This window comes from Notolepis coatsorum, assembly GCF_963971535.1.
Source record: "Notolepis coatsorum genome assembly, chromosome: 1".
NCBI classification, from domain to species: Eukaryota; Metazoa; Chordata; class Actinopteri; order Aulopiformes; family Paralepididae; genus Notolepis; species Notolepis coatsorum.
Genome location: NC_140165.1, coordinates 229,869,732 through 229,883,451, shown reverse-complemented (window position 1 = coordinate 229,883,451; position 13,720 = coordinate 229,869,732). Strand labels below are relative to the sequence as shown.

General features: G+C 40.1%; 1 protein-coding gene across 1 annotated transcript in view; it reads left to right on the top strand.

Moving 5' to 3' along the window:
• The window catches only part of ece2b (endothelin converting enzyme 2b), a gene marked incomplete at its 3' end in the record, with an annotated part of 247,781 nt that overhangs the window by 183,041 nt on the left and 51,020 nt on the right, over nt 1-13,720 (top strand). Inside the window, exons 7-9 of the mRNA XM_084309069.1 lie at nt 10,831-10,977; nt 11,624-11,689; nt 13,631-13,720. The exon at nt 13,631-13,720 is cut by the window's right edge and continues 99 nt beyond it. Of these exons, the coding sequence (XP_084165195.1) occupies nt 10,831-10,977; nt 11,624-11,689; nt 13,631-13,720 (303 nt within the window). The remainder of the gene's footprint in view (nt 1-10,830; nt 10,978-11,623; nt 11,690-13,630) is intronic.

Sequence of the window (13,720 nt, the reverse complement as noted above, 5' to 3'; positions counted from 1 at the left end):
CCCCCCCCCTTTCCTCCACGCATGATGACGCATAACGTATACGATCATATACAGTTGAATTTTTTAATATAGCGTGTCTAGGGAATAAACGGCAATCGATAATCTATATATGCGTTTAGGCCTATAACTCACGTTCTAGGAATTACTGCAGAAAACGATAAAAACATGCTTATATTCTAGAAGGTATTTTTGTATGAATGAAAAAGTAACGTTCCTACATCCTGAACGATAGATAATCGATGTTGAATGGGCCATAGTAATGTCAATTTAGCAATACAATTTAAAAAGTTATAGCCCTGCAAAGAAGGTAAACATCTCCATAGGCTTAGAGTGGTGGCAGACTGGCTATATTGATGGATATAACCAATGGCAGGGAATGTGTTAAGCTACCACTTTAAAACTTATTCACTCTCAATAACACTCAAACTAAATGAATGTGTGCAAAGCTGTTTACAATTTGGGGATACGTGTTGGATTATGTGCACAATGAATCAAAAACACATGTATGTATACCTGTATGTATAACAGGTAAACCGTATTTATAAACTGTATATAAACTGTATGTATAATGTGTATACCTACATATACAGGATGGGGATGTTCGATATTGGCTTTTTTACCGATATCCGATATACCGATATTGTCCAACTCTTAATTTCCGATACCGATATCAACCGATATCAACCGATACCGATATATGCAGTGTTTCGCCCCCCAAAAAAACGGAATAATAATCTCTTGTCGTGGAATTAACACAACATTATGCATACTTTTGACAATAAATAAAATCAGAATTTGTTCTTACTTGCTTGCCTGGGTAAATAAAGTTTAAATAAATGTAAAAAAATAAATAAACGATAACGATAATTTTCCGATATTACATTTTAATGCCAATATCGGCCGATAATATCGGACATCCCATAATGATGATAATAATAATAATTATTATACAAACCAGGATGAATAATAACAATAATGTGTCATACAAATGTCCATATATTTAATCTGAATACCGATATCAGATTATTGTATCAGGAGACTCTTTTTAAAATATATATATATATATATTTCTTTTTTTTTTATCCACTTTTTCTCCCATTTTCTATTTTTCTCCCATCCCAATTTCGTATCATCCAATTCAACCCTCTCCTGTCTCGAACGTTGTTTCTTGCCTCCCGCAAGCCGGCTGCAATGTGGACTAAGTCATACATACAGTAGCACGAGTCCCCTCCGGTACTCGAGGTAACAGCAGTCGCATCTTTCCACCTGCGCGGCGCGATCTTTCAGCGTCAGGGGTCTGCGCTTTGGAGGGGCGCCGCCCCCATCGCTTCCTGATTCTACTGCGCAGGCGCACCAACCGACCTTTAGGAGTCGCTGTCCACAACGCCCGATCCCCACCCATCAGTTTCCCACCCCCTAATACTGCAAATGTGTATTAGTACGGACGACCAGCTAAACTGAAAGCAATGTGGAGCGCTGGGCTCGAACAGGCGAACCCAGCGTCTCCAGTATTCGTGGTGAGCGCCTTGCCCACTGCACCACGTAGCCGCCTCTGTATATATATATATTTCTAAATATTTCTCAATTCCATAAATTAACCCCACATGTCTTGACAAATTTAATGAAGGGGAAAAAAATACTGTCGGCTGTGATTGTTTTCCCATTTACGTTGTCTCTGGGAAAATGTTGCTTGGTTATGTGCAGCTTGTCAGAACGGTGGCTTTGTTCTACAAGCTGAGAGCGACAAAACAAACAAGAAGAGTGAATTGAGAGTGGTGTAGGATTGTTCCGGTCAATAATAGTACACAATCCCAGCAGCTGTACTTACGGTGAAGATGGTTCTGTGAGGTGGCCTCTCTCTCTCTTGTTCTCTCACTCTCTCTCTTTCATCAACCTTGTTGCCAAGGTGAGAACCAGGCGCTAAACCGTAGCTGAATTCATTCTCCAAAGTCCATTTGGAAGACTTTGTATAGTGAAATGAAACATTCAGGGAATGTCTGGGCCACTCGTTATTCTCCTGGAACGTAAACACAACAGACACCGCGGCACGCGGCAGGATATCGAAGCTATTAGCTGATTAATTGCGTTCATTTCTTTTCAAGTTAATCGAAAAGATGAACACGGTAACCATACTGCAGTAGGAACACATTCTTATTTGTAAACTTATAGAGGAAAACGCAGGTGTGTTTGGGATCATCACATGAAAGAGTCAGCCCACGTCACCCCACTCCTCAGAGAGCTGCACTGGCTTCCCATCGCTGCACGAATCGGCTTCAAGGTCCTCGACCTGGCATACCATGCAGCGAGGTGGAGCGGCTCCCTCCCACCTCCGGTCAATGGTCTCTAACTGCACACCCTCAAGACCCGTACGCTCTAGATCTTCTGGCCGCCTCAGACACACTACTAGCTCCTGGCAGGCTATTCCTGTCCAACTTCTCACCACAGTCAGGACAGCTGAAACCCACCCAATTTTCCTCTGTCGACTAAAAACACACCTCTATATTAATAATATATAATAATATTATATTTATTATATATAATAATAAATACAACCACTACCTTCATACTGTCTTTTACTATTGTGCTTTGCCACTAAATAATCTTCCTTGCCTATATTACTACCTACTATGCAGTCAAGTCTGTAGCACTCAAGTTCAACACTGTTTGAATATCACTTACTCTTAGCTGCCAGAGTTGTACCCTCCCTGCTGACTTGTTGTACAGAACTTGTAAGTCGCTTTGGATAAAAGCGTCCGCTAAACGACTAAATGTAATATGTAAGAGGAAACGAACTGCAGGCACTCTTGCGTGGAGCAAAAAAACAATACTTATATCATATTTTATTTATTTAGACATGTCTCATTGTGTTCAACGCACTGATTGCTGTTCTCACTCCACGCCTGAAGTTTTGTGTCCTCTCGTTTGTCTCGGCAAGAACAGATTGAGAACACATTTTTTTATTTAGCGCGGCAAGTCGAATAAGATAAGATATTTCTTCATTGATCCCCTTGCGTAAATTCCCCGGGCGTCGGGAGGTGGGGGGAGGGGGGAGGGGAGGTACAGGTATGGGCAGGGTAATAGTAGAAATATAGGAAATAAAATTACATCTGAATAAAAAAATATGCAGATGAGGCTCTGTATGCCCTATCACTTATATTAAACGTTACAATACAATTTAGTATAATATAATATAGGCAATTTGAATCTGAATATGTATTTTGAGTAAGAGTCAAACAGTTGGTACCCTAACTGGCATGATATACATCATACATTGTAGTCCATTCAGGTTTTGGTGGTTAAGAGTCCGACACAGTCTCTTAGTAACTTATTCTTACTCATCATGGGACGTTCGCCAAGAACACATGCTTATTAGCCACTGTGTCTCAGTATACTGGCCACTTATTAGCCACTGTGTCTCTACACTGGCCACTTATTAGCCACTGTGTCTCAGTATACTGGCCACTTATTAGCCACTGTGTCTCAGTATACTGGCCACTTATTAGCCACTGTGTCTCAGTATACTGGCCACTTATTAGCCACTGTGTCTCAGTATACTGGCCACTTATTAGCCACTGTGTCTCAGTATGATACCGCATGGTCTTCCCCTCCCCCCTCCCAACCCTCGTTCAGAGAGCTGGGAGCTCAGCCATCGGTGTAGTTCGTCTCGCTGTCAAAACTCGTCTGCCTCCCCACCCGGAAGACTCACAGCTTAGCTTAAAGTCTTAAAGTCTCTCTGTCTCGCGCAATGATTCTCTACCATTGTCCCCCTGGCAACGGCCGTCAACGGCTGACCCATAATATACACTATAATTACTAGCTCGTCGGCTATCTCTTCCTGAATGTTGATGTTATTTTCCTAATTCTGAGTGACCTTGGCTCTCTGGCTTCTTATCTCTCCCACAGGCCCTGCTACAGAGAACATGTCTGTCTCTAAAGTTTAACACACACACAGTGTCCGTTAAACTAATATCTATATAGATATTTACTTTACATACATGTAAATTTGTTATAACCATATGCAAACCAGTGATTTCCTTCAGTATGCTGGCCACTTATTAGCCACTGTGTCTCAGTACACTGGCCACTTGTTTACCACTGTGTCTCAGTACACTGGCCACTTGTTTACCACTGTGTCTCAGTACACTGGCCACTTGTTTACCACTGTGTCTCAGTACACTGGCCACTTGTTTACCACTGTGTCTCAGTACACTGGCCACTTGTTTGCCACTGTGTCTCAGTACACTGGCCATTTATTAGCCACTGTGTCTCAGTACACTGGCCATTTATTAGCCACTGTGTCTCAGTACACTGGCCATTTATTAGCCACTGTGTCTCAGTACACTGGCCATTTATTAGCCACTGTGTCTCAGTATACTGGCCACTTATTAGCCACTGTGTATCAGTACACTGGCCACTTATTAGCCACTGTGTCTCAGTACACTGGCCATTTATTAGCCACTGTGTCTCAGTACACTGGCCATTTATTAGCCACTGTGTCTCAGTACACTGGCCATTTATTAGCCACTGTGTCTCAGTATACTGGCCACTTATTAGCCACTGTGTCTCAGTACACTGGCCACTTATTAGCCACTGTGTCTCAGTACACTGGCCACTTGTTTGCCACTGTGTCTCAGTACACTGGCCATTTATTAGCCACTGTGTCTCAGTACACTGGCCATTTATTAGCCACTGTGTCTCAGTACACTGGCCATTTATTAGCCACTGTGTCTCAGTACACTGGCCATTTATTAGCCACTGTGTCTCAGTATACTGGCCACTTATTAGCCACTGTGTCTCAGTACACTGGCCACTTATTAGCCACTGTGTCTCAGTACACTGGCCACTTGTTTACCACTGTGTCTCAGTACACTGGCCACTTATTAGCCACTGTGTCTCAGTACACTGGCCACTTGTTAGCCACTGTGTCTCAGTACACTGGCCACTTGTTTGTCACTGTGTCTCAGTACACTGGCCACTTGTTTGTCACTGTGTCTCAGTATGCTGGCCACTTGTTTGTCACTGTGTCTCAGTATGCTGGCCACTTCAAGTTTCTTTAATAGTTGTCATACAGAAGTACAGAATACTTTCATATTACAAAATGCTTCTTACTGTTACGCTCCAGAGACTGTGCTAGACAAGATAGTATCAAATAACATAGTATAGCATGTAAATTAGAAGTAGAAAATGAGGTCACAGTGTTCAGTATAGACATATGTACAATGTTCGATGCAGAATAGACGTAACTGAGTTACCATATAATATACAATACTATGCAGTGTACTAATGTACAATACTATATAGTGCAAAGCAGAAATGGGATGAGGTACAATTTAGGTACAATTTACAGTAAGGTGTACGAGTTGTAGTGCAATCCTTCATCAATAAATATAAAGTGTGGGGAGTGGGTGCTACAGTGTGTTTGTTTAAAGTGAGTGTGTGCTATAAAGTGTGGGGAGTGGGTGCTACAGTGTGTTTGTTTAAAGTGAGTGTGTGCGTGTGGATGTGTGTGCTATGTGCGTTTGATGGTTGTTGTTGTGTAGTGTTGTTTGTCACTGTGTCTCAGTATGCTGGCCACTTGTTTACCACTGTGTCTCAGTACACTGGCCACTTGTTTACCACTGTGTCTCAGTATGCTGGCCACTTGTTTGCCACTGTGTCTCAGGATGCTGGCCACTTGTTTGCCACTGTGTCTCAGGATGCTGGCCACTTGTTTGCCACTGTGTCTCAGGATGCTGGCCACTTGTTTGCCACTGTGTCTCAGGATGCTGGCCACTTGTTTGCAGTTGCATCTCACAGCCCCCTGATAACACCAGTGATTTTGAGTTACGAGATGTGATCAGATTAGATGAGAAGAGAAGAGATGAGATTTGTACCTCAACCGCCAGATTTCTCTCGAATCCGTCTTGCGTCCCAATCGGTTTCACATAAAAAATCACATCACACAAAACACACAAAAACAAATGGAGAAATAGACTCTCCTTCATACAGTATCCAGATAAACGGAGATACATCAAAGCGTCTTCTTCCCGCGCTACAGTTTCTAGAGACTGGATTCCATTTGTCTTGTCATGCTGATAGATAGCGGTCTCGTTTGAGGTCCTCTTATACTTCGGCTATTTCAGAAAAAAAGGGGAAAAAGATTGATACTGCCATTCACCAGCAGAGAAAAAGCAAGTTCAAAGGACAGATCCATCAATCAGTCTTGGCTGTAAACATTTTGTTAGTGGGAGAATTCTGTTGAGAAAGAGAAATTGAATTTTTTTTTATTAAAGCAGGAACGGGGGCTTGATGGATATACAGCAGTGGCGGAACTCCAGGCCCCATAAATCCACGCCGGTTATCGCGTTGATATTTGCCGCTATCTGATCCCCAGTCCTGTCGTGTCGCATCACCGCACTTGTTCTTCAAACAAGCCTGAAAGCTTGTCTGCCTCAAGTAAACACACGTCTTTGCCGCGGTGACGTCCTCCAGCAGCGAGCAGGTCTTACCTCCGCTGGTTCGCGGAAGAGTAGAGCCGTTACCTTTTTGGACGTGTGAAGAGCGAGGAGTAGAGCCATTACCTTTTTGGGCGAGTGAAGAGCGAAGAGTAGAGCTGTTACCTTTTTGGACGCGTGAAGAGCGAGGAGTAGAGCTGTTACCTTTTTGGATGCGTGAAGAGCGAAGAGTAGAGCAGTTACCTTTTTGGGCGAGTGAAGAGTAGAGCAGTTACCTTTTTGGATGCGTGAAGAGTAGAACTGCTACCTTTTTGGACGCATGAAGAGTAGAACTGCTACCTTTTTGGCACACGTGGCACACAAAGGGGCTGGAGGTTATGGAGATTCCGTTTGCACTGCATTCTCCCAGATGATTTTGTTTCGGTTCAAATCTTTATTTAAACTCGAAAGGCAACTGAGGTTTACAGTCACGTCGAGTGTACATACAGAAATGTGCAAAAGAAAAAGCATATCAAATCACACGGCACATAAAATCATAACAACGATCGACAACGAGACGAGGCAAAAAGCAAGGATAACAAATCCGTAGTTATCCAGAATCCCTTTCTCTCCACTATTTAAACTATACGTCTGACAGGATTCTTGAGCTCTCCTGGGGACATCAGGCCATTGGGTCTCATTCCCGAACGGATTTACGACCAAACATTTCCTCTTAGGCATATTTCTGCCCATTTAAGACATATTAGGGCTGGTAGCGTGATTCCCCAAATTTTCCTGAGATCAGATTTTAGCGTGGCTGAGAGCAGATTTAAGAGTGCTGAGGAGCACACTTATGATTGATTGACTAATTGAAAATTGTATTAACTTGACAGACTGTGTTCTCATAGTGATTCCTTCATGTCAACGCTACAGGCCTCCTTGGAATTAATTACTTAATCATAATTAAAATAAATATGACAATATTTGTACGATAAGAAATTACGCCTTTGATGCCTTTGATGTCGGAAAAATAAATAATATGGATTTATCTGATCACAGGGCAGCTGGATTAACCATATCTGAACCAGCTATTTTGGACAAATGTATAATTACTTTAATTACTCAGATATTCAAACACAATTATGCAATTATTGGGAAAAGATTGAAAATAATAATTATTTAATACCTTCTGTGGAATTTATATTTCTTATTTGGTACATATCTGTTTTAATGATTAATTATATACATTTGAAAGAATGCAGGTCAACATGCAATATATCCCATTGATTGGTATACAATGGGACAGACCTTTGTTTGATATAGCTATAAACCTGCATTCCTTCGAATATATCATTAATCAATTAAACTTATATTGAAATACACTATATAGCCTATACACCAACACTGAAATGACAGTGGATAAATAAATAAATAAATAAGAACTAAAGCTAATCGTGTGGAAATAGACTGCATTAATGTTCCATAAGTCTTGTGTGCGCCAGTATAGCCTACGTGTCTAATGAATGAACAGGAGTATATAGGCTTATATTATTCTAATTACTTGTTTCATTAGGATTAGATACTATATATATGCTCTGCCCTACGTACAGTATAAGTACAGTCTGTACTTATACTGTACGTAGGGCAGAGCATATATATAGTATCTACTAAATCCTAATGAAACAAGTCATTAATGGAATAATAAGCCTATACTGCGTTCATTCATTACGCCGTAGGCTATATATATATATATATTAAGGCTGTCAAAGTTAACGCGGTATTAAAACGCCACTATTTTTTTTAACTCACAATTAACTAAGTTATTTTGTGCATCACTCTGTTTTGAATTTGATGCAAATTTGCAATGCATGAGGGTCATCCTTTTGTGTTAAATGGCTGCATAAAGCAAGCATTTCTTGACTCGCATGTTGATAAGAGTATTAAAACTTGGAACTTCCGTTTAAGAAAGATCCGTTTAAGGTAAAAAAAATATATATATATAAAATGCGATTAATTTGCGATTAATCGCGAGTTAACTATGGACAATCATGCGATTAATCGAGTTAAATATTTTAATCGATTGACAGCACTAATATATATATATATATATATATAATATATATATTATGTAAACAAGACAAACGTCTTTCTCTGGTCTGCATCCCCTTAACAATTGTGTGTATTGAGCCGTACTGTATTGTACCCATTCTCCAATCTGTTAAATAAAGTTTTCATTCATTCATTCATATACAGTACTGCGCGCGTGTGTGTGTGCGCGCGCTGCGGCAGGTGTACCACGAGCTGTACTATATATGATGCCAATACATTAATCTAATAAAATTTTGATGGGTCGCAAGACTCGCAAAGCGCTTCCGCCATTCCATTTTCACGCGGCTGCATCATTAGTTGCCTTATAAGGAGCTCTGGAGGCGTTGTTTTGTATGCAAATGACCTGAACGGGGACGCGCTTTCGCGTTTGAGACATATGCCATTCTCCAACGCAGATATCACAGGTGCGAATGTTTGACATATTAAGACATATTACTAGGGGTGCACCGAAATTTCGGCCACCGAAAGTTTTCGGCCGAAAAGGAGGGGTTGGGGGGGGGGGGAAACACTGTACAACTGTACAAGCAAAGCTGTACATTGGAATATTGACAAGCATACTAGGTAATTTACTGTACATTGGAGGGGGTACTTTTATATAAAATGCTTACTGTAGCCACTACAGTAACATCATTAAGTCTGCTATAAGCTATTCTCCCTCTCATGTGTGCAGATCTTTATGCAGTTTTAAAGCACATTGGCTTTGTTCTGAATGCACTTTGTAGTTATCCTACAGAGAAAAGAAAATGCACTTGACTTGGAATTAATGTACTGTATGCATTCAGAAGTGCTGAATAAATGTTTTATGGACCCATAATAGTGATTATTTATTATTTAAGTTAAGTTTTGCCATAATCATATATTTTTCCATAATCAGGTAGCTGAACAACATTGGTAAAAGAAAATTCTATTCTATGAATCATTTTCGGCCTTTCGGCATTCGGTTTTCGGCCAACTGTTTCCTATTTTCGGTATCGGTTTCGGCCAAGAATTTCCCATTCGGTGCATCCTTACATATTACCAGCGTGTTGAGGACTCAGAGTGAACTTGTCATTGATTCTGTCTCAGTCGGTTCCAAGATAAGTCTTCCAAGAGAACTCTTTGGAAAATATTGGGGAATGAGACCCATTGTCCTTGTTGAGTCATCCAGCTATAACTCTTAACTTACTTCTACCTACTGTATTTGGTATAATAAACCTGTGTTTAACCAAGTTTATATTTGACTAAGTACATTCATTGATCCGTTATATTCCTCTACAACGTACAACTGAATATCTTGTCTGCTAACATAAGACCACTCTTTATTCACATCTATGCATATAAGGGAACTCATAATTAATTAAAATGCAGTTATGACATGTAATGACCATGCTTGTAAGCACATATAATGCGTATTGCATCACATCTACAGTCATAAAATGTATGTAAATTATATATTTTTTTATAATAATACATATTTAATATATTCAAAAAATGTATTATATCCCTCACATCTCACACTGTTCAGTAGGAGTGAGACTCACCAGAGGTCACATGATATTATCACCATACTGGAGTCACAATATCGTGATATTGCAATAGATTGTCATTTATTATCTTTTTCCAACTGCAAATGATGTCCCCAACAGAAGACTTTATCTAATATGATAACGTTTTCAGCCTGTTCACCTCACTGATTGTCAAGCCAATTTGTATTTTATTTTAATATTGATACTTGGGGTAACTGTATAGATATGATATCGGCACTCAAAATATTGCAATAGTGCTGTGTTGATTTCCCCCCAACCCTACTGTTCAGTAAGTAACCAGATCGATGATCCGGATAGACATGTTCGCTGTTTACAAACATACCGTGTTCCAGCCAATCAGCAATACCAACTGAGTCACGTGACTAAGTTGCCTCGGACCTGCGCGAGCTGCTGTGCTAAAAGAACAAGACGGGGCTCTATGGAGAAACCATGACACTCCCCTGACTAAAAGTAGTTTCAAACAAAAACAGCTGGCTGTCATTTGTCCAAATCGGCATGGCTGTGAGTGTGAGTCTTTCACCTTTTACATATCTAGCTTTGGCATGGATTGATTGTTTAGATAGCTAGCCTGGCTAACAAATGCAAATATATTGTAGTCTGCCCCGTTGTTCTGACCAGGATTACGTTCCTTTCTGCCCCGGTGATGCGCGCGCACACTGAGTCTGATGTATACAGCGGACAGGTCTATATATAGGCAGTGAAAAAGTGTCAAAGGTTCATCCCTAACCATGTTTCATCCAAGCTTTTAATGTGAAGGTCCTACTGTCTCTGTCTGTCTACAGAATGGAGGTTGGAACATCACCGGGCCTTGGGAAAAGGACAACTTCATGGAGGTTTTGAAGATCGTGTCCGGGCCGTTCCGAGCGCAGCCCTTCTTCACCGTGGGAGTCAGCGTGGACCCCAAGAACTCCAACAGCAACGTCATCCAGGTAGACTCACCTCCTGTCTTCACTCAGAGCCGTCTGAACTAACTTACACATCCAGGTAGACTCACCTGTCTTCACTCAGAGCCGTCTGAACTAACTTACACATCCAGGTAGACTCACCTGTCTTCACTCAGAGCCGTCTGAACTAACTTACACATCCAGGTAGACTCACCTGTCTTCACTCAGAGCCGTCTGAACTAACTTACACATCCAGTTAGACTCACCTGTCTTCACTCAGAGCCGTCTGAACTAACTTACACATCCAGGTAGACTCACCTGTCTTCACTCAGAGCCGTCTGAACTAACTTACACATCCAGGTAGACTCACCTGTCTTCACTCAGAGCCGTCTGAACTAACTTACAGAGTTGTAACAATTGATAAGAGCCGTGGTCTAGTCAGCATATACCTTTTTCTTTCTAAAGATACTGGATGAACAGTAGCCTATTTATTGTACAATACCTTATTAAAACATTGAGTTGTTTTTTCCTTAATTCCTGAAGAGTTTCCCCTTTTGGAGATACAGGGTTTTTGCCCGACAGCAGCAGTCAAAATGGGTGGCATTGTCCTTTAAATACTATTGAATGCACCATGAATTCAGCACTTTCATTGTTTTTTTTGCTCATCTGTTTGTTAATCTTTTCCTCTCAGGTCGACCAATCAGGGCTGTTCCTGCCCTCCAGGGATTATTACCTTAACAAGACAGCAAATGAGAAGGTGAGGATGGATAGCATGGAGAGCTCCTGTCAGCTGGTTTGTTCTGGCCAGTACTATTCAAAATATTGAAAACCGCGAAGCAAACTACATACCTGTCACGGTCACATATTAATCCACAAAGGTCACCAGTCACTCTGCATTTTATTTGAATACAACATCTTTTATAGATATATTTAAAGTATTTCAAGGTGGTGGCTAGGGCTGCGACTAACGATTATTTTGGTAGTCGACTAATCTGTCGATAATTTTTTCGATTAGTCGACTAATCTAACGATTATTTCTGTCACACCCTCCATCTCTGCTTCCTGTGGGCGCGGCTCCTTTTCCGGGCTATTAGCAGACTTCTTAGCTTAACATAACAGACCGACAGTAAGTTTGGGGGAACTAATGGGATAACTGGGGTTGCAACAAAAGTGCAACTATGGCTAAAAACAAAATGAAATAAAATAATAATAATAATAATAATAATAATAATAATAATAATAATAATAATAATAATAATAATAATAATAATAATAATAATAATAATAATAATAATAATAATAATAATAATAATAATAATAATAATAATAATAATAATAATAATAATAATAATAATAATAATAATAATAATAATAATAATAATAATAATAATAATAATAATAATAATAATAATAATAATAATAATAAATAATATATCCTTCTTAGCAGACGTTTTAGCTTAACATCCCAGGGAACTAATGGGATAACTGGGGATGTTGTTTGCTCCTGACAAGAGTCTCAAAGTCTGGGGTGATGGTAGACAAAGCAACTCTGAGGTCATGCTCAATGTCCAATCTGTTCCTCTGCTTTGTCTTCAGCTGGACCAGAGCTGCGAAGCCACTTTCACAAAGATAGGTAGTGCAAAAAAAAAGTATATATATAAAAAAATTTAAAAAAATGTATACAACGCATCGACGCAAAAATTCGCCGTCGACGAGTTTTTATGATCGACGTCGGCGATTATGTCGACTAATCGTTGCAGCCCTAGTGGTGGCAATGACAAACTTGACAAACTTACAAGCCACAAGCCACATTTTACCAGCATTATACTGGTAGCTGTTATATGGATGTACATATATATATATTTGTACATCCATATATTATGGCTTAATATACCTGCATATAACCCATACAACCCTGCATGATAGCATGTACAATAATGCTGGATATACAGTACATGTATATTTATTCTTACCATTCATATACAGTATATACGACTTACTACCATAGTGTCCTACCTATACCTACCTACCTATACCTGTATTACTGTACATATTAATACTACAAATCTGTACATACATCTGATTAGCACTATTACTCAGTAGTGCACATTTATGTATTTTATATGCAGTTTAATCACCTGTACATTGTATATTACTATTGCACTTTACTGTTACATTTGCACTCTGGTTGGAGCCAAACTTATCTCCGTTGTACTGTACTTGTTCTGTATAATAACAATACAGTACAATGAATCTAATCTAATAAAAGAAAATATTATTAAAATGTCCACCCTGTTTCACAACAACTGGGACCTGGGAAGCTAGCATGACAACAGTGTCATCACCAGAGACTGAACTGGTCGGCATTGGAAAGTTGCACTGTGCTCAGCTGTACTGGATAAGGTTTACTTGACAAGAACAAACAATTGTAATCCAATAAGAGCAGGTTCATGAACACCCTGAGGAAAAGGGGAAAGAACTGCTATGAATCCTGATAGCTGATGTTATCCAACAGGCTCCAACAGCCTATTTAATACACAATAGAGCTGCAGCTTATTGCTGGGAAGGGAGGATTTCTCCCTGCAGCAGCAGCAGCAGATGATGATGATGATGATGATGATGATGATGATGATGATGATGATAACGATGATAATGATAACGATGATGATGATGGCGATGGTGATGTTTATTCTTCCAGGTACTGACGGCCTATCTGGAGTACATGGTGGAGCTGGGTCTGCTCCTGGGAGGAGATAAGAACGCCACTCTGCAGCAGATGCAGCAGATC